Here is a 22,824-nt window from a genome sequence, read left to right as displayed (position 1 = left end):
AAAACTCTGGAGGAAACATCACAATATCAGCTGATTTACTGACAGTAATTGGAGTATTGGTGTGCATGTAAACATACTCAGTGTGGTACAAAGTCTACAGTCCAGTGTCAGAGTCTCTGGTGCCTTGTGGCATCATCATGTTGTCTCCATCTATCTACATATCTGTCTAGAGACACGATTAGAAGATGAACTTCACTGATCCTGAAGAGGAAATTGGGTCGCTATAGAAACAAAGAATAGAGGAGTAGGCTGGAGAGTAAAACAGTACTAAAGTATATGAATGAAAATGTAATGCATGATACCAGTAATAAGTACAATGAAATTAAAGCAATAATTAAAGATAGAGCGTTGTCGTAATAATAAGTTTCTACTTGCTTATGTCATTTACATCCCTCTCTCTGACAAAACCCCTCTACTGTTTTATCTGTGCTATCTGTAATTCCTGTTTCAGCTGAGTCTGTTATTCAAATGCAGGTGTCGGTTTTAGACTCTGGCATGATTCTGGTTGGGCAGGTTCTTTGGTTTCTCAGGGGGCGTCACTCTATTGTTCCTATAACTGAAAACGGGAAATGGGCTGAATGAAACCCTGGTAACCTGGCAACCAGTTTTTTTTTTTGCGTACAGAAAGGTTGCTTTGCCTACAGTTGCAGATCTGTATGCTCCTGTCTCCACCAGCTGCCTGTATGGACTGTGGGAGAAATCCTGTTTTTTTCTGGATGTATTGGATCTACTGGAAATACAAACATTATTCACCTAAATGTAATCTTTCTTGATCCATTCCTTGGCCATTTCATTCATGTAGGTTAAAACTTTATATGGAGTTTTGCCTTCTGGTAGATAAACAGACTGCAGGCAGGTGCCTTGTTCCTCCTTATTAGTTTGGATTGTGTGAGTAAGTTTTATTTATTTATTCAAGTTGTTTAGTAAATATATGGTTTGTTTCTTTGTATATAATGGCCATTTATTCCTGATAATTGTTTGTTTAATTAGAATGTTTGATCATGACTCAGGTTGGCAGGGCTGTATGGATCCTGCTGAATTAATGATCCAATGTAAAAAGGAATATTTAATGTTGATGTTGAAATTCCTTGAAATTGTGAACAGCCTATTGTTTTGTTACCAGCCAACCAATCCAAGCTAATGTAAAATGGTGGAACGGATCGTCTTTGCCAGGTGCTCATCTGTCCTAATAGACAGCCCACGGTCCGGAGTCAGCAACGAGTGGAAATACACTCATCATTCCAGCCGTAATATTTTACAATCATAAGATATTCATATTGGACGTGGTTAGTTAAAAATTGGCTGGCTGACAGACCCGATGAGAGAAGAGAACCAAACTCCATTCAAAAAGTTTAATGTTTCCTTATTTATCATCAAATGATGCACACATCGTAGATCATCACTTGAGACCTTTTTTGTATCTTTAGGAGCCGCTGGACAATTCGGCAATAAGTGATTCACCAAGCAGAACTTAATTTCTATAAAATCTCAATTTCTCTAGTTGGTTCACCTGCTGTTCCCACATTCTTCTTCCACCAGCACATCATGGAGCATCATAGAGGAATTACTGCTGTGCCAATTTTAACTTCAATTTCAATAAATATTCATTCTATTTTGATGTTGAGCTGTAAGTTATTTAATGAAGCTGAGCTCGTGACTTGAAAAAATCCCTTAATTACGAGTGTCTCTGTGAATCAACCCATGAATAAATCCCTTATAAACCCATGATACTAACCTTACTTTTTTAAAGCTATATGTTATTTTTAATGGATAATGAATGTTTATGTAATGAGAAATTAAGGACATTTCAGAGATAAAATTAAGGGGCTTGGTTTTGTACCCATAGACCTTCAACTCTCTGCAGTCTGCACTTCAACTCCCGTTGTTTTGAGTTTCTAGTCACATTACCTGGCGCCATCTCGTGGTAAACAGAGAAACAACGGAGGTTAGAAACTTGGAAGATTTTTACAATATTGCTTTGAATTTATTCAGAGAGAACCAAACCAAACTTTCTACAAAAAAATTCTGCAGGAATTTATTTGTGGAGGTTCTGTCCTGCAGAATCCTGTAGGAGTGACCAGATCCTATAGGAAGCAGCTGCAGGATTCCTGCAGGACTGTGACCTGTCCTGAAGGAACTCTTTAAGCCCTGTGCAGGCAATTCCTGCTGGAGTCCTGAAGGACCATGACCTGCAGGATCTTAAAATTCCTGCATGATTTAAGTAAATTCCAGCAGGAATCACTCAAGGAAAACCATGAAAATGATCACGAAAATTGGTGTATTAGCATTATCATTATTGATATTTTTATAATGTATATTTAGTGTCAAATGAAACATGTGCTTGGTAAGTATCAGTGTAATAATCAGGATAAAGTACAGGGAGCCAGTACTTCTTCCACTCTCAGCTCCAGCAGGTGAATCAGACCCAGACTTCATATCTCACATGGCTCAGTGTCTGCTGTTGGTCCACAGGACAGCTGGAGGTGTGAAGGGATCTGAGATGACTTAGGTTTCATCACGTGTTCATGACTCCTCCCCCTCTGTCCTCTGCTCTCACAGGGAGAAGATGATCTGGATCCTGCTGCTGCTCTTCCTCACACCCTGTGTCTGCGGTCAGCTTCCACCTTCAATTCATTATCCAGAAATATAAAGATATTTTCAGCCTCAGTAACAGATTTTCTCACTTCATTACCCTCACAGCCTCTTTGTCTTTTTAATACATCTGTATGTTTACATGCACCCCTATACTCCAATTACTGTCAGTAAATCAGCTGATATTGTGATGTTTCCTCCAGAGTTTTCTTCTTGTCAGGGTGGAAAAGCCTCTGAAACAGCATTTAGACCATCATGGACACTAAAACTCTCCAACAAAACCTATATAGACAGAGTGTTTCCTTAATCAGGTTAATATCAGAGTATTGGTGAGCATGTAAACACTCTCAGTCTCTCTGTTCCTCACTTTCCTCTCTCTCTCCCACAGGAATATTCATTGTGAATGTGAAGCAGATCTCCTATCAGGCAGAGGAGAACGGGAACGTGACGATGGAATGGATCTTCCCACCCAAACCCGACATGTCTCTCTCCTCGCTTGGCATCTACTGTGCAAAGGTGTCTCCTAGTGAAGAAAAGCCTTTATATTCTTTAGAAAATGGTGTTGAAGACCCAGAATATCAACATGAGCAGTTTGCAGGACGAGTGCGATGTGATGAACACAGACTCAGAGAAGGAACCATCAGGCTCCATCTGTCCAGACTCAGGACTAACGACTCAGGAACGTACCTGTGTGAAGTGTTCACTGGTTATGGAGGGAACTTCAGTGCATGTTCGCTCAATGTCACTGGTGAGTAGAACTCAGTAGAACTCAGCAGAACTTTCCTCACTAGATTTATTTCAGCAGCTTCTTTAGTTAAAAGAAAAACGACTGCAGGGTGGGATTGTTACCATGGTTACCACTGTAGTTCTACTGCAGGAGGGGACTGTTACCACTAGGACTGGGCGGTATACCTTATTTTAATGTATACTGATATGAATTCATGTAAAGGTATGAATTTACAGTGCTGCTGTCCAACAACAGCTGGTGATACCTGAACTGACCTCCCTGTTTTTTTATTTTCTTCAATCAGTGAAGGACACTTTGAACTTCTATTTTTAAAATAACTATATTACAGATTTTTTACAAACATTATTTAACATTGAAATAAACACACACAGTTATCTATTGTGGCCGGTTGAGCCAAACCTGTAATGAACAACTAAAGACAACAAATGATCTAAAACAAATTAAATGTTGTCTGAACATAATACTTAGCTTCAGTCAAATTTATTTGACCACTGAGAGCCAGATCCTTCTGTGGCAGAATTCTGACTTTATTCTCACAGGTCAATAGATTCTGAGATTAATCTCAGAAGTCAAATAAACTTCCTGTTGGCACTCGGTTCACACAGCTTCACAGCTTCAAGATGGCTGTCTCACCTTTGTCATTTAAGCTAAATCCAAAATATTCCCAAAAGCAGACAGACATGTTTTCCTTTCTTACAAGTTGATCACTGGACATTTTCTTTGTTGCTACAAGGCCTTTCACAGTTCAGTGGTGATGTAGGTGCCTCATTGGTTGAAGTAGACTGTTTTTGTTTTTTTTTCAACTTGGGGCGCTCAAGGAGCTCTTCCAAAAAAAGCGCCAAAAGTGGAAAACTGCAAGACTCCAAGCAACACAAAAGCAACGCACAAAAAGCTTCACTCACATTGGAAAAAGAAAAAGGCCGTCCTCTGCTGCTAAAAACACATCCTGTGTGATCAGATACAGACTTGTGTTTTATTTTCCAGGGAAAATGGGAACTGCCCCAGATCTACCAGAGGATCCAGAGCAGAGAGAACTTGGACGGTTTGGTCTCATCGGAGTTGTGGCAGCAGCTCTAGTAGCTCTAGTAGCTCTAGCAGCTCTAGTAGCTCTAGCAGCTCTAGCAGCTCTAGTAGCTCTAGTAGCTCTAGTAGTTCTAGTAGTATTCACTTGTCAGCGTTGTTGCCCAAGCAAACAACAAGGTATTTGCTTTACCTAATTTCAAACATTTTCTAAATATAATTTGTGTGTGTGTCCTCACTTGTTATTGTCTGATGTACAGGTCAAGGCCGAGAGGAAAACATCCACATTGAGCTCCTGACTGACCAGACAAAGAACAAAGAGTTCGTCTCCTCAGCCCAAGCTGCTCCATGTGGGAATGGACATTGCAGAAATGATCCAGTATAATGTTACAGAGAGAGAGAGAGAGAGAGAGAGAGAGACACTCTGGAGTCCAATCTAACTAACGACATAGATGGTAAAGGGGTGCTTACTTCAGGAGTCTTTGGGGTCCAAAGTCGTCCTTACCTGTGTATGCAGTTTTCAGGACAGCAGTGAGTCTCCTTTAGGCCCGAGTCAAATGTCCATGTGCAGCTCGTCAGCTGTCTTGGAGTTTGGAGAATTCTTGTAGAATTCAGAGTTTGTTGATGGGAATCATATGAAGGAAGAGGGAAGCCTGGTGTTCACTTCACTGTCAAAGTAGACTAGAGGTTTCTATACTTGATTTTATGCACATAAAAACTTATTGCCTTGAATGGGAAATGTATTTAATGTTTATCTATATAGTCAGCACACTGTAAACTGTATATTGTATAGCTTAAAAGTAACTAAGTAAGCTGTTACAGCTTGTAAGTAACTGTAAACTGTTCCAGAGCCTTTATGACAGTGTGGGGGGTACGGGGGTCCCAAACAAAGTTCTGCCTCTGCCCCCTGTAGTGTAGAGCCGGCCCTGCCTGCAGATCCTTCATCTAAAGCAGTGATTCTCAACCTTTTTCATATCCAGGACCCTAATTTAGTCCACATTAGAGCCACAGACCCCCATTTGATGAAATTTTGGGACCCAAATCTATTTGTATTGTCAGATATGATTTTGTCCAGAACTCCATGACTGTCTGTATTGTAGGTAGAGAGATAACAGAGACACTATGATCAAAACAGTCATTCTTCTACATTCTCTAACTGTTTTCACTTCTTTACATGTTTTATTCGTTGAAATGGCCACATCTTTTGTATTTATGATTTAAAATCATCCATGAACGAACTACAGCAATTATTTGTCGCTTTATGAGTGTGGTGGGTTGTGTTAGTGTGAATAACTGAAATTGTGATTTTTCATACCTTGGACCGCCAGCATCGGTGGATTTGCTGCTATTTTTACTGCTTGTGTTGACACACTTACACAGTTTGTGATGTTGGGTGGGAGATATAGTCTACAGTGCATTAACTTCATGTGGCAAGTTTCTTTTTGCGACTTACTGACAAACCAACCCAACAAAAACAGCAAAACTGTAATGGTTATTAGCACTAGATACATAATGTAACAAATAAACATGTTGGGCAGGTTGTGGAGCGATTTAATGATTTAATGAAGGACAGAGGTGCGACAGGAAGTTGTAATGCACCTGTTTGTCAGTGCAGAAGCTGAGAAGCAGGATGTGAAAATGGTCTATTTTAATATCCTGCTGTCCTTTGTGGTTTTAAATATCAATAAAGTGATTTAAAAGGCTTTCATTAGTTTTTTTATGTTTTGTTAGCCTACATATAACTAGGCTGCTCACTGTACCATCCAAGAAATCTTCCCGCTCTAAAGTTGTAGTTAAACAAACAGGATAAACATTAGGCCACTTTGAAAGTTGAAACTTTAACTGTTTTTAGAGTTTGATACATGGAATGTAAGTAATTAACTAACTATTAGTTAACGTATAGCCAAAATGAATTGACTCAGTAGAACTCAGTAGAACTCAGAACTATTTGTAAGTGAAGAGAGGCTCGCTCCCCTGTCTGATCTGCTGTGGTTCTTCTGTTCTCTTGTCAGATTGTTACAGTAAAATGTTTCCTCTCCACATTAATGACTCAGTATTTGTCTGATCTCTGACCAGCAGCCAGGCTTCAGTCCACAGCTGAGAAAACCAAGCCGCCGAGCCAGGGAGTGACTGCTCTCTTCGCTGGATTGGTGCTTTTGTTGCCATACTTTTCCTCATAATGCGATCCACTCTACATGAAGAGATTCCTTATAAAATGCAGCCCTACCAACATGCATAAAGTGCCATTTACGCATTTCTGGGTTGGTGTACGCCGGTACGGAAATATGACATACAACTATATGAAAATGATCCTTTGATCCGTCCTGCTGTGTCAAACTTGTGATGAAGAAGATGGCAGGGAGAGGGCTAAAGGGTAAATTATATTTCTGCGTCGAACTGTACCTGTGCTGCACCGACGTGGTGTAGGTACGGCGGCATAGGTAGCCTCCCACAGAGGCTACCTACTATAATGCTTATGTTACATGCTGTATTCAATTTTGTGGCTTTATTCAATTTACTGGAATTGTGAATTTTTTGCCCTCTACTATTCATGGTATTAACTTTTACTCTATTGACCTATATTTGTTAAATTCTAGTATATCCAAGTATATTCTAATAGTTTTGTGTGTTGAGCAGTTGCATAGGGCGTACTGGTGAGGGAGTCTCCAGGATTGTGGTGGTTATAGCCATTGGGCCTTGAGAGTCTGTAGGGTAAAGGCAGTGGTTTGTACTCCAGTTGCAAATGAGCCCAGGTCAGAGGTCGGCTGACGTTGGTCCCCACAGGTGAAACATGTCTTTACTGTAGGTATAGGTATATGCACAGCTTGCTCTATTGTTTTTCTTGATAACACATTGTAGTCAGGAGGATTGGAGTTGCGACGATGTGGTGCGCAAAAAATGTTTCCAATGTTGGCAGGTCAGAAAATGAAACCTCCACCGTTTGGAAAAAAAAAAAGTGCTACTACTCTACTCTCTCACCCCTGATTTCAATGGGATGCTAGGGCACAGGACTTTTCAGATGGATGACTCCTTCCATTAAATATCTTGGCAGCCAAATCTTTCCCATGAATTTGTTATTATTAAAAATAATGATGATAATAATAATAATAATAATACATTTATTTTGTAATGCACTTTTCATTACAAGTAAATCTCAAAGTGCTACAGAGTAAAAAACAGGTGCATAAAAACAGATAAAATTAACCAACAGAAAAGATCATTAAGAGCAGCACAACGGAAAAAAGGCCTGATTAAAAAAGAAAATTTTATAGACAATGCATAAAAACAAAGAGATAAAATCCAACACAAAGTTAAAGAAAGGCTCTGTTAAAGAGGAAGGTTTTTAGACCTTTTTTAAAGGCATCAAGAGTCTGTGGCGCCCTCAGGTGGTCAGGGAGAGTACTCCACAGACGAGGTGCAGCCGAGCAGAAGGCCCGACCCCCCATGGTGCGGAGCTCGGTCCTGGGCGGATGGAGAAGGTTGTCGTTGCTGGATCTTAGGTTACAGGTGGAGGTTTGTGGTGTGAGCAGTTCCTTGAGGAGGGGAGGGGCATTTCTGTGGATTCACTGATACGTTAGTAGAGATATTTTTGTATTTGACCCTGAAGGAGACAGAGAGCCAGTGTAGTGAGTGTAGGACGGGTGTGATACGTTCATGTTTTCGTACGCTAATCAGGATGCTGGCAGCGCTGTTCTGGATGTAGTTTTTTTTTATTTGAGCTTCTGGAGGCTCCTGCTAGGAGACCCGATGAGAAGTAGTAGAAATAGTCCAGCCTTGAGGAGACAAAGGCACAGTGGTGGAAGAAGTACTCTGATCCTTTACTTAAGTAAAAGTACCAATACAGCAATGTAAAATTACTCCATTACAAGTAAAAGTCCTGCATGAAAAATCCTACTTAAGTAAAAGTACATAAGTATTAGCAGCAAAATGTAGTTAAAGTATTAAAGTAAAAGTAGTGGTTTGGTCCCTCTGACTGATATTTTATTATATATGACATCATTAGATTATTAATACTGAAGCATCAGTGTGTAAGCAGCATGTTACTGATGTAGCTGCTGGAGGTGGAGCTAGTTTGAACTACTTTAGATACAGTTAGCTAGTTTAGTCCAGTGGTTCCCAACCTAGGGGTCGGGCCCCTCCAAAGGGTCACCAGATAAATCTGAGGGGTTGTGAGATTAATGGGAGAGGAAAGAAGAAAAAACAAAGTTCTGATACACAAATCTGTTTTCAGTCTTTGGACTTTTTCTCTAATCTTTGATTTTTGCTGAAATATTGGATCATTTGAACATTTATTGAAATTAAACCATGTGAGGTTTAGAGGGAAAAATCACTATTTGGTGGAGCTGTTAACAACTCATAGACATCTGAAATGTGACCCGACTACACACTGCTTTTTGTAACGTCAAAAGCCAAAAAGGTTGGAAACCACTGGTTTCATCTTTAACAATGTGTTGTATTTTAAAAGCTTGTTATATTATCCATTGTGTCAAATCTCCATCTGAAAAGTAACTAAAGCTGTCAAATAAATGTAGTGGAGTAGAAAGTACAATATTTCCCTCTGAAATGTAGTGGAGTGGAAGTATAAAGTAGCATCAAATGGAAATACTCAAGTAAAGTACAAGTATCTCAAAATTGTACTTAAGTGCAGTACTTGAGTAAATGTACTTAGTTACTTTCCACCTCTGCAAAGGCATGGACGAGTTTCTCCGCGCCTGACAGGCTAAGTGTGGGACGGAGTTTGGAGATGCTCCTGAGGTGGTAGAAGGTCTTCCACAGATGTTTGATGTGGGCTTCAAAGGTCAAGTGAGGGTCGAACCTAACGCCCAGGTTGGAGACTAAGGAGAGGAGAATGTCTTGGCCAGAAAAGATGATGTGAGTTATGGCAGAAAACTGGAATATTGGATTATTATTGAGGTCATGGTGTTCACTTTACCGTCAAAGTAAACTGGAGGGAGGAAAGAGGTGGAATTCACCCATGTCATGTCAGTATGTAATATGTTCTGTGCAGTATGTAGATATGAGCAGGGAGCCACCTGGTCAACATGCTAACTGAACAGCTGAGATGTGTTGACTTGCACTGAGTCAGTCTGTGGATAAGGAACTGTGGGCCAATCAGATCCTTTTCTATAAAAAGCACTTTGTAGACTTGTAGGCTTGAATATATTTGTTTTTAATTTCCCACTTTTAATCTTGTGGTGTTTTTTTTTTTTTTCATAAATTTTTTAATCTCTTTTGAACTTATGCAAATATTGCATTTCCTTGTTATTATTCACTTTGCCATTTTGTAAACTCTGCTTTTAGATATGTACTATATAGATTATCACTAATTATATTTTTTACCATATTGTTTCATTTTATATGATTCTAGTAAAATTATTTTGATTTTATATGCTGTGAATGTCATTCCAACATGGCAGCTCCACCCTTCTGACCAAGTGACTGTTACATAAAATAACTTTACATTAAAGTAAAGCACATTCCAGGTTTCTAATAAAGCTTTAACTGTTCTCCAGACCGCGGCTCACACAGCAGTTCTGTTTCTGAGGAGGGTTCTGAAATGATAATATAATAATATGAGAATAATATAATGTGTTTTGAAAATGAACTCTTCAAACACTACAGCCTGTCCTGATATCTCTGAACCTCTGCTGCCCCCTGCTGGATTAAAGCAGAGCTGAGACATTATCGGGTTCATGTCAGGACACACAAGTTGTTGAAACGGATTCACTTCATCCGAAGCTTCATGTTTTTACAGAACAACAGCGCTGCCTCTGGGGCTCTATATGTACACATATCACCACATTTCAATAAATATAAATGTATTAAAATGGCCTGGTAACTGGTGAATTGGCTTGCATCAATTTATATAATGATCATATTTATTTATTACTTTTCAGAGAAATGTTCTCTGGTTAGTATCTACATTATTTGTTAATGTTAATATTGATGTGAGCATGTTGCAAAACTTTCCTATTATTTTGCTCATGGCAACTTACCTCTGAAAACGTCGGATCTAAACATTGATTGAGAAACAAGAACCTCCCCTTCTCCTATGAGAAAGATGATTAGCCGAATTGAAAACTGATGGTTCAGGCGGCCTATTGGTGAAATTCGTTTTTGATTGACAGAAGACTGTAAGCCTCTGATTGGCCAAATTAAAAGTCTCCCACCATACTCCCAGAGTACAGGGTCCCGGGTGTCACTAAGTTTGGTGAAAGTTGATAACATGCCTCTGTAAAACAGAGGGCCGATGCCTGCTGCTAACATGGACTACTCCTAAGTGAAGGTAGGAGGTGTTGCAAAGTGTTTTCAGTTACTTGCAGGTCTTAGAAATCACGTTTAGCCTTCTGAGTTAAACAACGAGCAGCCTACCGAAGTTAGAGCAGAGCTACGTTAGCGTTAGCGGTGGCTAACTTGTGGAGAGAAGACTAGCTTCCCATCTGCTGATGATTTCATATTTATTAATAAACCTGTGAGCAACTCAGGCAGCCGACATTGCACCACAGTGTACAAAGCCTTGTCTGTCATTTGGCGATGGCCAGACCAGCAGAACAGTTGATCAGTCCTACACAGTCTGCCGTTGTAAAAACGAAAGTGAAACTAGTGAACAGTAACGTGACTCTTATGCTCAACACTCAGAAAGTTCACATGAGAGCAGCAGAGACTGTGAGTTAAGGCCTGATGTCATCTGTGGGAAATTAGTTTGACTAGGTTTTCATTGTGCTCAATAAGTCAGACCTACTTGAAGCGAGCCGGAGGAGAGAGAGACACATTCACACAAACCAACGCGGCGATATAGCGGAGAGTGCCTGTATCTATTTCCTAAGTGTTTTTTTCCCATTCATTTAAAACCCTCATATTTAGGAAAAGTCATGGAGGGAGAAAAAATACCATTTTCCTCCAGTGTTGGAGGAACTAAAAATGGAAAATAACAATGCCAGATGGGTTTTGGCCTTTCTAATGTTAAACATTATCCACATAAATAACCAAACTATTATGGTGTATCAGTCTTACCCATCTTACTGTATATAATGTTTAGTAACGTTTGAGATGTCTATTTTTTTAATTCTATTTTATTCTATTGTCACTTATTTTGTTGTGTGGTTTGTGATGTGAGCTGCTGTAACGCCTTAATTTCACCTCGGGGATCAATAAAGTAGCCTACCTACCTACCTACCTACCTACCTACCTACCTACCTTATTTGTTTATTTATATAAACATCATTATCATTATAATTATTATAATCCATAGTGGCAAACATATTTACTCAAGATAGAACGAAATTAAGGCTTGTCATCACTATGTAATCATAGTGAAGGTTTTTTTAAACTATAGATTACATCGTAACACAATGTAGTGAAAGAAAAAAGCTCTAAATAAAATGTCACCCAAATTCACACTTTTACATTATCCTTTTTTACCAACTCGTAACATCACACTAATCGGACTCAAAAGACTGCGTACATGGTGTGAAAGATGTGTACCGGTACGCACATTCTCACGGCCCGTGGATTTTTATACATTCGGAAACCTGCGTGGAAAGTGGCGCAGCACACTTTGTGTGTACGCATGGTTTATACATTTGGCCCCTGCTGTGTAAGAAAAGGAAGTCCCTATAATCCTGGGTTAGAGACAAATGTGTGTGGAAACATGCAGGGGCGGAAACTAAGCTTCCCCTAAATTGTCACAAGAGAAAGGGCAGTCCAGCAGCAGAAAATGGGAGAGAGAGAGGGGGGGGGGGGGGATTGAAGCAGCGCACTTTGCCTCCTACGGCCCACTGACACCTGAACGCAGCATCAGCAAAAACATTCACCCTTGGCTTCTCAACCTTCTAGTTATGCACACAATGAAATGTGGACAAGTTTATTTTTGCTTGCTGTATTTTAATAGCGGCATGTAGACTGTATGCGGTCACTCTCACTTGCCATGCTCATTTAATGTTCATTTCATTTTTGTTTTGTTTTTTTAAGCCTAGATACTCATCATAATCTGTTGAAGTGGAAAAGGTTATGATAAAAAGAAAGCCTTGCCTTCACCTTCACAGCCAATCTTAAGCACTTATTACTCAGTGATTACTTTCCATTCACTATTATAGCCTAATGTTGGTAAAATAAAAAAGGCTATAAACAAAGTATGCGTTTAAGAGGCTTTATCTCACAATATAACTGTAGTTTTATATTTCATGGCAAGATGTGGCCTTTCTTGCTCCACAGAGCCAGTCGAGCTGTTCAGGTGGTTTGCCTAGTTTTCAACCAGGCGACTTACTCCTGTCCTGTCCTGTTTGTCTCACTCTGTCTTAATGTGTAGGCTGCTGGCTCTCATAGGACCAAAGACTGACAACATGGATTGCTGCTGAGGGAGACACAGGCATTCAGGTGAGATCTGAACTGGATTTGCTTTATTTTGTGGCTGTAAAACATTTGTTTTGCCTTGGCAGCGTTTAAAACAGACCTCTAATCTGTATATGAACGCGTTACGAACATTCTAAAAATTCAAAAAGCTTATTTTACATCTACAAATCAAACTCTTAAAAGTCTCTGAATATATTAAACATTTATATTTATATACAGATTCAGGCTTTAAAAGTAAATATTTTACATTTTACTGCACTATATCTATATTTTTGTTATATATAACAAAAATATAAACGCAACACTTTTGTTTTTGCTCCCATTTTTCATGAGTTGAAATAAAAGATCTAAGACGTTTTCTATGCACACAAAAGGCTTATTTCTCTCAAATTTTGTTCACAAATTTGTTTAAATCCGTGTTAGTGAGCACTTCTCCTTTGCCAAGATAATCCATCCATGACAGGTGTGGCATATCAAGAAGCTGATTAAACAGCAGGATTATTACACAGGTGTGCCTTGGGCTGGTCACAATAACAGGCCACTCTAAAATGTTCATTTATATTTTTGTTCAGTATAGTTACTTTTTTGCATACGAAACAAATCTGTATCAGTAGCACTAATTCTAATACAGTTTTGTCAAAAGGTAGTGTTAACTGTAAAATAAATAAAAAAGCCTCAGTCTGTAGTATACAGTTTGTAAAATACTTTTGTTATTATAGCATGTTGGAGTTGCACACACTACCAGAAAACAGTAACCTAATGAAGTGAAATGGTTACAGTCTGAAGCTCTGGTTGTAGAGTTAACTTGTGCAGGGCCCATTCACTTTGAGCCCCACTGCTGCATAGAGCGCTGTTTGCTTGTTTATTCAAAGTTTATTAATATTGAACGTGTCGCCTGTCCGATCAGACACCGCACGTCCGATAAGACACCGCATGTCCTTGGGTCCCCAGCAATACACCCGCCAAGTGTGAAGTAGATCGGACGAACGGTTCTCAAGATATACGAAGGACACACACACAGACACAGATTCCTTGCTTTATGGTATGAAGATAAAATCACTTTTGTGGATCAGAGTAGAAGGAAACAATTTGAAAAAGTTTTGTGACAAGCCGGCAGCCCACAGACCGCTGGCCAAACTGTGCTTACTAATTAGAGTAGGGAGCAGACTGTCTCAGCAGGTTTTCACTTGTTCAGCTGCGGTCTGTTCACTAAAGTCTGAGTTCAGCTTCATGAGGAACTGAAGACATTTTTGCTAGCTAGCTAGCTATCATTGCTAACTGCTTCCCTTTGCAGGAGATGGAACATTCCAACTAGCAAAAAGCCTGCTGGGTAGCGTAGTTAAGTAACTCATTTTTCCCTTCAGGTAAGTAATACTGAGTGCATTTTTGTGAAAAGCCAAAAGAGATGTGTTGATGCTTCCTACAATGTACTTCATAACCAAAGCCATATGCTTTTTAGATTGCTTAAATGAAGAAATCTCCCATACACTGACAGAGGGTGAAGTCAACCAAAGGGTTGACGGCAAATATGTGAATTTCCCTATGGATGTGAGCTACAGTCTGTAGCTCACATTTACAAGCTTTTACAAGATACAAGAAAATAGTGGACTCTAACCATAGTTGCTATGGTTAGAGGCAGTTGCTGCGCTCTCCTGTCACCACAATCGTTAGGTGGAAAAGTCAGTTGGAGCCGTCTCAATGCAGTCTGTTTCTTTTTCTTGTCTTGCCCGTTACAACAAAATTAAACATGTTCTTTAGTCTTGGCTCACAAGGTGTGTGCTGGCCAACAAGCCACTTCATAATGTTACACTGTGGAGAGAACGACAGTAGCGCCCCAGCTACATTTATCTCTTCATCTCATTTATCTCTTTATCTCTTCATCTCTCTTCATGGTGGAGGAGGGGGATGTTGGAGCTTCATTCACACTCAAACTTCATAGTCCATTATCAGTGTTTTGAGCCTGTATAATCCTTCACATGCACTGAAAACCTGCTTTTAATGTGTGATGCTGCATGATTCTCAGTCTTCTTAAAATTCGAGCGCCTCTAGGACTAAAAACTTTTCACTTGTCACAAATGTTTGTTAAATTTGAGAGTGTGTCAGACTAAATGTCTTCTAATGTATGGTAGGCATTAGGTTTCATCACATGTTCATGACTCCTCCCCCTCTGTCCTCTGCTCTCACAGGGAGAAGATGACCTGGATCCTGCTGCTGCTCTTCCTCACATCCTGTGTCTGCGGTCAGCTTCCACCTTCAATTCATTATCCAGAAATATAAAGATATTTTCAGCCTGAGTAACAGATTTTCTCACTTCATTACCCTCATAGCCTTTTTGTCTTTCTCTCTGCCAATAGCAATATAGCCTGAATTGTCTTTAGCAAGTAGAAACTCCTTATTAGCATTATGAGGTGCATCATAAAGTTCCTGTGGCGGTGGGTTATCCTCAGTGGTGGATAGAGCCGGGTAAAAATGTTTAATTTTCTGATTTCCGATATATATTCCTAAAATCCAGAGATTGATCTTTAATCTATGTCTCTTTCAGTGGATATTTGTAGCCTAGGTTTTTGTGCTATTTAGTTTCCCAACTACTGGGGAAACTCAGTTACCCAATTACTTCAAGCCTTAAGGTGCATGTCTGGATGCATTTTGGATTTAAAAACTGCGAGTATAAAAAAGAACTGGACAAAAGCATCACCTGGTTGCTTTGCAGTCTCAGTCCAAACCGGTGGATCCAAAACAACCCCAGCTTGAGAAGGCATTTGCATGCAAGCTTCCATCTTAATCACCGCATGCAGTCGATCACAACGTTCACCTGCAACGATATACGCCAGTACAGCGCCGTTGAATACATGTTTATTTATTTATTTATATATCTTTATTTAACAGGGACAATGGACAGTTTGTAACTGTCCCAGAATTAGCTAGAAAGCTAAATTTCATCTGCAGTCCCTGGGCAAGTGATACAAAGACAGGCAGTTTTACAAAATACTTTACGAGAGTTAAAATTGCAGAGTCCAGTACATAAACATTATGAAATACAACACATAAAAAAAAGTGCACTATGCTTGGTATCTTAAATGAGCTAATGGTCACATGATTGGTGATTGGTTTGATTTCAACCATGATCTGAGTTGACACTGGCTTCCGAAACCTGATCAATGTACTGGAACCACAGTATATTGTACCAACCCACAAGCATTTGAGTGAAGTGGGAGTCCCAAAGCTATATGCGGATGTTAAAAATAGTGTCGCAGCTTCACTGAAGTCGGCAGAAAGAGAGATCCTTACTTGTGATAGCTTGACCGCCACAGCAACGGATTTATGTGTGACTATCACTCCATGTCCATGGAGTGGTGGGGGAATTCACTTCTTAGGCTTGGCTAGAGTCACTGAGCACGTCTACATGGACTGCAATATTCTGATATTAACCCAATTAAGACAATACTCTGAATAAGACACTGCCAAGTAAACAGAATTTTCTGATTACCTTAACCTGACTAAGGTCATAGTCGGAGTAAGCAATAGTCTAATTAAGACATGTGGAGTATTCCGATGGTAGTCACATTATTGAAGTACATTGTAGACATGTAAACACCTTAATCGCTTTATGACGTCCTATCAGAGTTTTCACATTATTTTGTGACACATACGGCAATCCAACTGCTTGACGACGCACGCTCTAGCTTCCAGTGAGTGTTGCGCAACTTGTTTACAGAAGAAAAGATGACTAAAAAGAAGTCCCAACATTTTTCCCAACAACAGTTTCAGGTTAAATTCTGGAGGGAAACTCAGACGTAATGTGGGCGTGTGTCTTCAGTCATTAATCGGACTCTGCTCTGTAGCATGTAAACAGGAATATGAATGGAATATTCTATAAGAAACTCATGTAAACACCTTAATCGAAATATTGTGTTATTTAGAATAAGGTCAATAGTCGGATTATTGCAGTCCATGTAAACGTAGTCATTGTGACACTTTGCAAACTTAAAGGTGAAAGGCCATCACCTACACCTCTATTTGTTGTTTCTGTTAACGACCCAATTTCCCCTTCAGGATCAATTAAGTTAATCTGCTAATCGTGTCTCTCTAGATCAGAGATGGGCAGTAATGTGCCATGAAGACCCAACACTCTGCAGGTCATTACAGCCAAATCCTACAGCCAGAGATTTCACTGTTTAGTTTCTCTTCTCTGCTTTAAGGTGTGTTAGTCAATGATCGGGTGCTGTAGTGTTCGGCTGGAATGAAAAGCTGCACCCTGTCACATAATTGCTTGTCCCAGCTTCAGACAGATATGTACATAGATGGAGACTATATGAAGACCGCAAGCTAGGCGGAGCATTGTCTTGTCATGTTAAGAGGAAATTATTTATGTGCACGTAGACATTCGTTCTCTTTGTTCCTCACTTTCTTTCTCTCTCCTCTCTCTCCCACAGGAACATTCATTGTGAATGTGAAGCAGATCTCCTATCAGGCAGAGGAGAACGGTAACGTGACGATGGAATGGATCTTCCCACCCAAACCCGACATGTCTCTCTCCTCACTTGGCATCTATTGTGCACTACGGTTATCTTTTCCTAAGACTTTATATCATCGTCTACGCAGTATTGAGCACCAATTACCTCAAGATGAGTACTTTGCAGGACGAGTGCGCTGTGACGAAGACGTCCTCAGAGAAGGACACATCCTGCTTCATCTGTCCAGACTCAGGACTGACGACTCAGGCACATACTTTTGTAAAGTGGCCACTGGTTATGACGGGGGCAATAATGAATGTTTGCTCACTGTCACTGGTAAGTTGACTCAGTAGAACTCAGAAGTTTCCTCACCAGATTCATTTCGGCAGCTTCTTTGATTAAGAAAAGGTCGTCCTCTGCTGTTAAAAAACACCTGTGTGATGAGGACACTTGTGTTTTATTTTCCAGAGAACTTGAGATAAATTGCAGTGTTTTTTAATTTCCCATTTTCTCTAGAATTGGTGTAAATTCTCTTACTGTGGTGGTTCACTACTGCTGAGTGGATATATATTAGATACAAACTCTGGTATCTCCATGCAGCTGCAGAACATCTACCAGAGGATGCAGAACATCTACCAGAGGATGCAGAACATCTACCAGAGGATCCAGAGCAGAGAGAACGTGGACGCTTTGGTCTCATCGGAGCTGTGGCAGCAGTAGCATTGGTAGCTCTAGTAGCTTTCCTTCATCAATGCTGTTGCCCAAAAGACAAATACGGTAGATTTGCTTTTTCTAATGTCTTACCATTTTTTACATTTTATCAATGTAATTTTTTTGTGTGTGTGCCATGCTTATTCCTCACTTGTTATTGTTTCAGGTACAGATCAAGACCATGAGGAAAATGTTGCTGTTGACCTTCCTGTCTAGTAAAGTATTGAAGAAACTGTTTCTTCACCCCAATTGTGAATGTGTGAATCCACATTTCAGAAATGATTCACATATTTGTCCCAGATAGCAACTGAGTGCTGGCCCACACTTACCACATCATTCGGCCCACATATCACCATGGGATAACGGCAATCAACCCATCCAAATCTGGCTGCCAGAACACAGCCACAACTAAACCTTGAAGAAACGACTTGGAACATATAGAGTTGAGACGTTTGGTCCCAGAGGCACTTTTCACGCAGATTCTCCAGCCACCAGACTCATAGGGATTTGAACTTTAGTGATAAACGCCATATTACACAACAGAGAACCCCGGGAGTCTCCAAGATCAGAAAACTATACTCAAAGTTGTTTCAACCTCGTTAGTGCCGAATCATGTTTTTCCCACGGCGCAGCCGAAGGCATGAGGACCCACATTCAGGTCTGGCAGTCAGTCCAACACCTGTCGCTTTGTTAGATGATCTGCTTCATGAGATGGCCTCTAGAGGGCGTCTTTGACTAAGAGTTGGCCTCTTGCCTATGGGCTAAATGCCATTCAGTCTCACACAGAGTTAACCGATAACCACGTCGCGCTAGCTAACGATTGCTCCCACACACAGCCACACTCTCCACCATTAATTTACAGAAAGCCACATCTTGTGCCGCCCTACCAACTTTAATGACTGGTAACTTTCTTACCTGTGGTATTTAAGTTACGGTAGTCGCTGCGACACTGATCCACTGTGTCTGTCCGTCTCAGGGAGGTTCTGTTTCGTGTATTTCAATTAATTTTCAACAAGAGCTGTCCGTTGTCCGGCAGGACTGATGACGCGATTTCCATCCGTTTTGACTAACAAAAAGTTCAACCCAGTTGAACTATATCTGGACAGACGGATTTGTCACCATGTGTTGAGGCATTTCTACGTTTTCTTTCTAAAAAAAATGTGGCAATCACAGATGCAACGGTACAACCAAAACAAAGATAAAACGGAGAAAGCCTGGTATAACGTTGGGGTGACTGGAGGTTTTCCAGGTCAGTTTGTTAGTAAATTTATACTGTATAGCCTGCTTCTTTTTTCTGTGAAGTAGCTCCATTATGAGCGAAGCTAGGCCGCTGTATTTCTACCTCTCCACCATGTTGACGTTCCCAAGCAGCCCAATGGACAGAAATCTATCCGTAAATATTTCTGTGCATTTTCTGATGGATCAGTGTGGCCACAGCTAGTGGAATTCAACACATGCGCCGTGGGCTGGTACAGGATCTGTACTTGTTTCTATCGCTTCCCTGTTTCAAACAGCACCAAACACTACAATATCCATGATCCTTAGAGGTCTTTACTATGGCGAGTGCACAACAAACTCACACCGCTGATTTGGTAGGTGTGTCAAGCCCAGAGACGTGGAACTGTAGAACGGATTAGACAGAGCGACAACTGTGTTCTGAGCTCTGTAACTGGGGGACTTTGATGGCGCAATTCTTCTATTCGTAGTTTATTTACCTCCAATCGGCCATTGTACACAAACTTCTCGGCTCTTCATTTGAGCTAATGGGAACATGCCGAATGGCGTGTCACGTGACTGAATTGTTTTTTTGCTTCTGGAACCTGGCAATATAGTCATGCCCATGTTTTCACGTCTCAACTCCATTTGGGCCGGAATCAAAATGCCGTGACAAACCTTAAAAGTGGCAGGCTAAATTTGGCCACTTTTGGTCCAGAATTGAAATACCGCACAAACCTTAACAATGGCCAGTTACTTTTTGGCACACACTTGCTGTCAAAACTCACCCTAAACTCAGCCATATTTGGCCCAGAAACGTCTAATTTCTGGGGTCCCCAGCACAATGGGTTGAGGAGGTGGTGGTGGTATATGGATCATGCTTTGTCCATCCATGCATCAGACATGATATCACAGTTGATCTGATTTGATTAAACTTGAAGAGATAATGTAGTAACAGTAACAGTAATCTATTCATATAGCACCTTTATAAAAACAGAATTGCTGCTCCCAGTTAGGTTGTAAAAGTGACCGCGCTTTTGCCTTGCCCAAGAATGTAAGGCTATAACTAAATCTATTTTAAATCGGGCTGGGGATATTGTTCTGTTTTATTCCTCATTTTTGGTTTTATTTCAAGCTTCGTATAGCTTCTTTTAATGATGATCCTACAGAGCTTTCCCCCTCTTCCTCCTCCAACCACATCTTAACTTTTAAGTTAAGATGTGGTTGGAAGTTTAATTGCTTTTTGTGTCCACTTTTTAATACTATTTCTGCTATTCAATGTCCTCTTTTTTTAATGACTCTGTAAAGAACTTTGTAACTTTGTTTTGACGGCTAGGGTCATAGGAATATTAAGCTGTTTTCATTATGTTGTATAGTGCAATTCTTGCACATTACAGTGCTGCTACAACACCGGTCCTATGAAACATGGAGGAATGATGCATCTTGTTACTGATTGGCCAAAGGGCTGCCTGCATCATTCACGAAGAACAACATGTTTATTTGCATTGGTTTTTCTGAATTGTTTACACATATTTCCCAAAAGTATACCGTATTTTCTCAAAACTCTAAACACAAATAAAAGAAACCGACACAAAATGCAAAGCTCCACAAATCTCTTGCAAAAGGAAACGCTACATTCAAAAAACCAAAAGTGATGCCATCCTGTGAAAAGATCTAAGAACCAACTGCACACTGATGTGCTCAGTGGAAAAAGCTATGAATACCATTATTTATTAGTGGGTTCATGCCTGTACTACTGTAATACTGAAACACTGTATCCTTGATTTGTACTTGAACAGTTTGGTAGTTAGTCAATGTAACCAGTGTACAAGTTTAGTTTGGCATTTTGAATGGCAGCGCTTTCCTCGTGAATGCATAAGAGATTTTTGTTAATATCTGAATGAAATCAGAAATTGTGTTGTGTTTTTGCAAAACTGGTTGAAGTGTTTGGTACATGAGTTTGAGGTTGTGGTCATTTGGTCTCAGGATGCAGTGTTAGTGTGTAAACTCAAAAAAACTCAAACTCGAAAAAACTAATACATTGTGATCGGTGGGCTATTCTAATGTGACTACAATTTTCCTACCCATTTCTATTATTTTAATGATTTTTTTTATGCTTTTCAGAATTGTGTTCTATTATATTCTTTTATGTATTTTACATTTCTTGTTTTCATTACTTTTTGTAAAGGTAGTTATAGGTTATAATTGGCCATATCATTGCCATCTTGGTGGGGCATCCCTCATTGACTTGGCGTGACTTTTAAGAAATGTTTTGCCTCATGTTTTGTTGTTGGACTTCCTCCTCATCTTCTCTGAGGCTCTAAGGTTGCTGCTAGTTGGTAAGATCGACCTGTTCTGTCTTCCAACTTGGTGCTCTGTATGTTTTGCTGCATGTGGTATTCTATCATGTTATTCTGTGATTGTTGATGAGTGAGATCTAGCCTTGTTCTCTCAGGTTTTCAGCCACTATTAGCCCTAGTGAGCAAAGTGGCTCCTTGTATAACAACAAAAACTATAATCATGTGGTTTTCAAGCGTGTGCACGACGAGGGTGAACAAGCACGGTGCGAGCACAGAGGACAGTATTGTATGGAGAGGAAGCCGATCAAGATTGTTTTTCCTCTCTGCTCACTCAGTAGCTATGTGAGCAGAAGAAAGAGACACAGCTGAGTTTGGGAGAGCAAAGAAGCAGAGAAAACATTTCGTTCCTATGCTGAACTAGAAATTCTTCTTAGAAGGCACACACAGAAAAATAAAGGTGCGAACTGGAACTGAAAATGGTTCTTCGGAGTGATGCCATAGAAGAACCATTTCTGGTTCTGCAGGGAACCTTTCAAGAACCTTTTTAATATGGTTCTTTGGGATATTAAAAGATTCTTAATTCTTAGTTATTGGATGGTGGGTGATAGCATAAATGTGGAAATAACCAAACCCCTCCATAGTATACAGTAGATTGTGCGATTGCAAATTAGGCGATACAAGGACAGATAAACAAAAACACAATCAGGAGTCTAAGCAAAGAGGAGGTGAAGAAATGGTTCTTTAAAGAACCTTGTGGAACCAGAAATGGTTCCTCTATGGCGTCACTCCGAAGAGTCATTTTCGGCACCTTTATGACATGATTGTAATTGAATCCACGTTTACATATTGTTCATCTTTAAGTCCTCTGATGAACATCTTGACTTTACTGTTTTGATATCTTTTATACTTTTTATGTTCATGTTTGTATTCCCTTTGGTAAGATTTTCTAAACTGCTTTTAAAAAAATACTACATAAATAAAGATTATTATGAATTATATTTTTCCTTTGTTCATACATACACCTAAAGTGACAAAATGACTCTGGCTTCATTAAAGTTAAGACTCACTGTAAAATATTTCCTCACAAAAAAGTTCTGTTTTCAAAGACAGACTCAGTGGTTTTGATTTATAGCGTTTAGAAGTGACACCATTACCCCGTCCTCATCCTGGTTAACAGTTTATACTGTACATAGACACAGTAGACTTGATTCACACACATGTATTCTCTCCCACAGTCATGATCACGTCAACTCTTTCCCAGGCTGAAGCTCTCCTCACAGCTGAATTAATCGTATTCAATTCCACACGTACAGAAGCCCATTGAGGACGTAAACACATTTTATTCACAGTGTTTTCCCGTGACGAGTTCATTTTCTGTTTTGACGAGATATGTCTCATTATCTTATGAACTCACATTTTGTTTTCTTGGGAT

General features: G+C 39.9%; 2 protein-coding genes across 3 annotated transcripts; both read left to right on the top strand.

Moving 5' to 3' along the window:
- The first annotated feature begins 702 nt into the window (after nt 1-702).
- Nucleotides 703-6,055, top strand: LOC139643810 (uncharacterized). Its single transcript, XM_071519079.1, has 5 exons — nt 703-888; nt 2,560-2,612; nt 2,981-3,340; nt 4,325-4,540; nt 4,621-6,055. The coding sequence occupies exons 2-5, from the start codon at nt 2,567-2,569 to the stop codon at nt 4,743-4,745; spliced, it is 747 nt and encodes a 248-aa protein (XP_071375180.1). The 5' UTR covers nt 703-888; nt 2,560-2,566; the 3' UTR covers nt 4,746-6,055.
- A 4,507-nt stretch (nt 6,056-10,562) lies between these two features.
- On the top strand, nt 10,563-22,390 carry LOC139643804 (programmed cell death 1 ligand 1-like). Of its 2 annotated transcripts, none has more exons than XM_071519072.1 (6): nt 10,563-10,646; nt 12,669-12,736; nt 14,899-14,951; nt 17,146-17,502; nt 17,767-17,891; nt 18,044-22,390. In XM_071519072.1, the coding sequence occupies exons 3-6, from the start codon at nt 14,906-14,908 to the stop codon at nt 18,179-18,181; spliced, it is 666 nt and encodes a 221-aa protein (XP_071375173.1). In that variant the 5' UTR covers nt 10,563-10,646; nt 12,669-12,736; nt 14,899-14,905; the 3' UTR covers nt 18,182-22,390. The 2 variants fall into 2 exon arrangements, with proteins under 2 accessions (XP_071375173.1, XP_071375174.1); XM_071519073.1 differs by having other exon boundaries at nt 17,767-17,943.
- Nucleotides 22,391-22,824: the final 434 nt, after the last annotated feature.

Source organism: Centroberyx affinis, unplaced genomic scaffold, assembly GCF_046629955.1.
Source record: "Centroberyx affinis isolate AG114_WGS23_722 - 3 ecotype Tasmania unplaced genomic scaffold, CSIRO-AGI_Caff_v1 ptg000655l_1, whole genome shotgun sequence".
Taxonomy (NCBI): domain Eukaryota; kingdom Metazoa; phylum Chordata; class Actinopteri; order Beryciformes; family Berycidae; genus Centroberyx; species Centroberyx affinis.
The sequence above is the reverse complement of the archived record's forward strand: the minus strand, read 5'-3'. Positions and strand labels throughout refer to the sequence as shown.

Coding starts and splice junctions, on each gene's coding strand:
- LOC139643804 (XM_071519072.1), top strand. CDS start 14,906: ATGACCTGGATCCTGCTGCTGCTCTTCCTCACATCCTGTGTCTGCG. Junction 17,503..17,766: donor ATGTTTGCTCACTGTCACTG/GTAAGTTGACTC, acceptor ATCTCCATGCAG/CTGCAGAACATCTACCAGAG. Junction 17,892..18,043: donor CTGTGGCAGCAGTAGCATTG/GTAGCTCTAGTA, acceptor TTATTGTTTCAG/GTACAGATCAAGACCATGAG.
- LOC139643810 (XM_071519079.1), top strand. CDS start 2,567: ATGATCTGGATCCTGCTGCTGCTCTTCCTCACACCCTGTGTCTGCG. Junction 2,613..2,980: donor CCTCACACCCTGTGTCTGCG/GTCAGCTTCCAC, acceptor TCTCTCCCACAG/GAATATTCATTGTGAATGTG. Junction 3,341..4,324: donor ATGTTCGCTCAATGTCACTG/GTGAGTAGAACT, acceptor TTTATTTTCCAG/GGAAAATGGGAACTGCCCCA.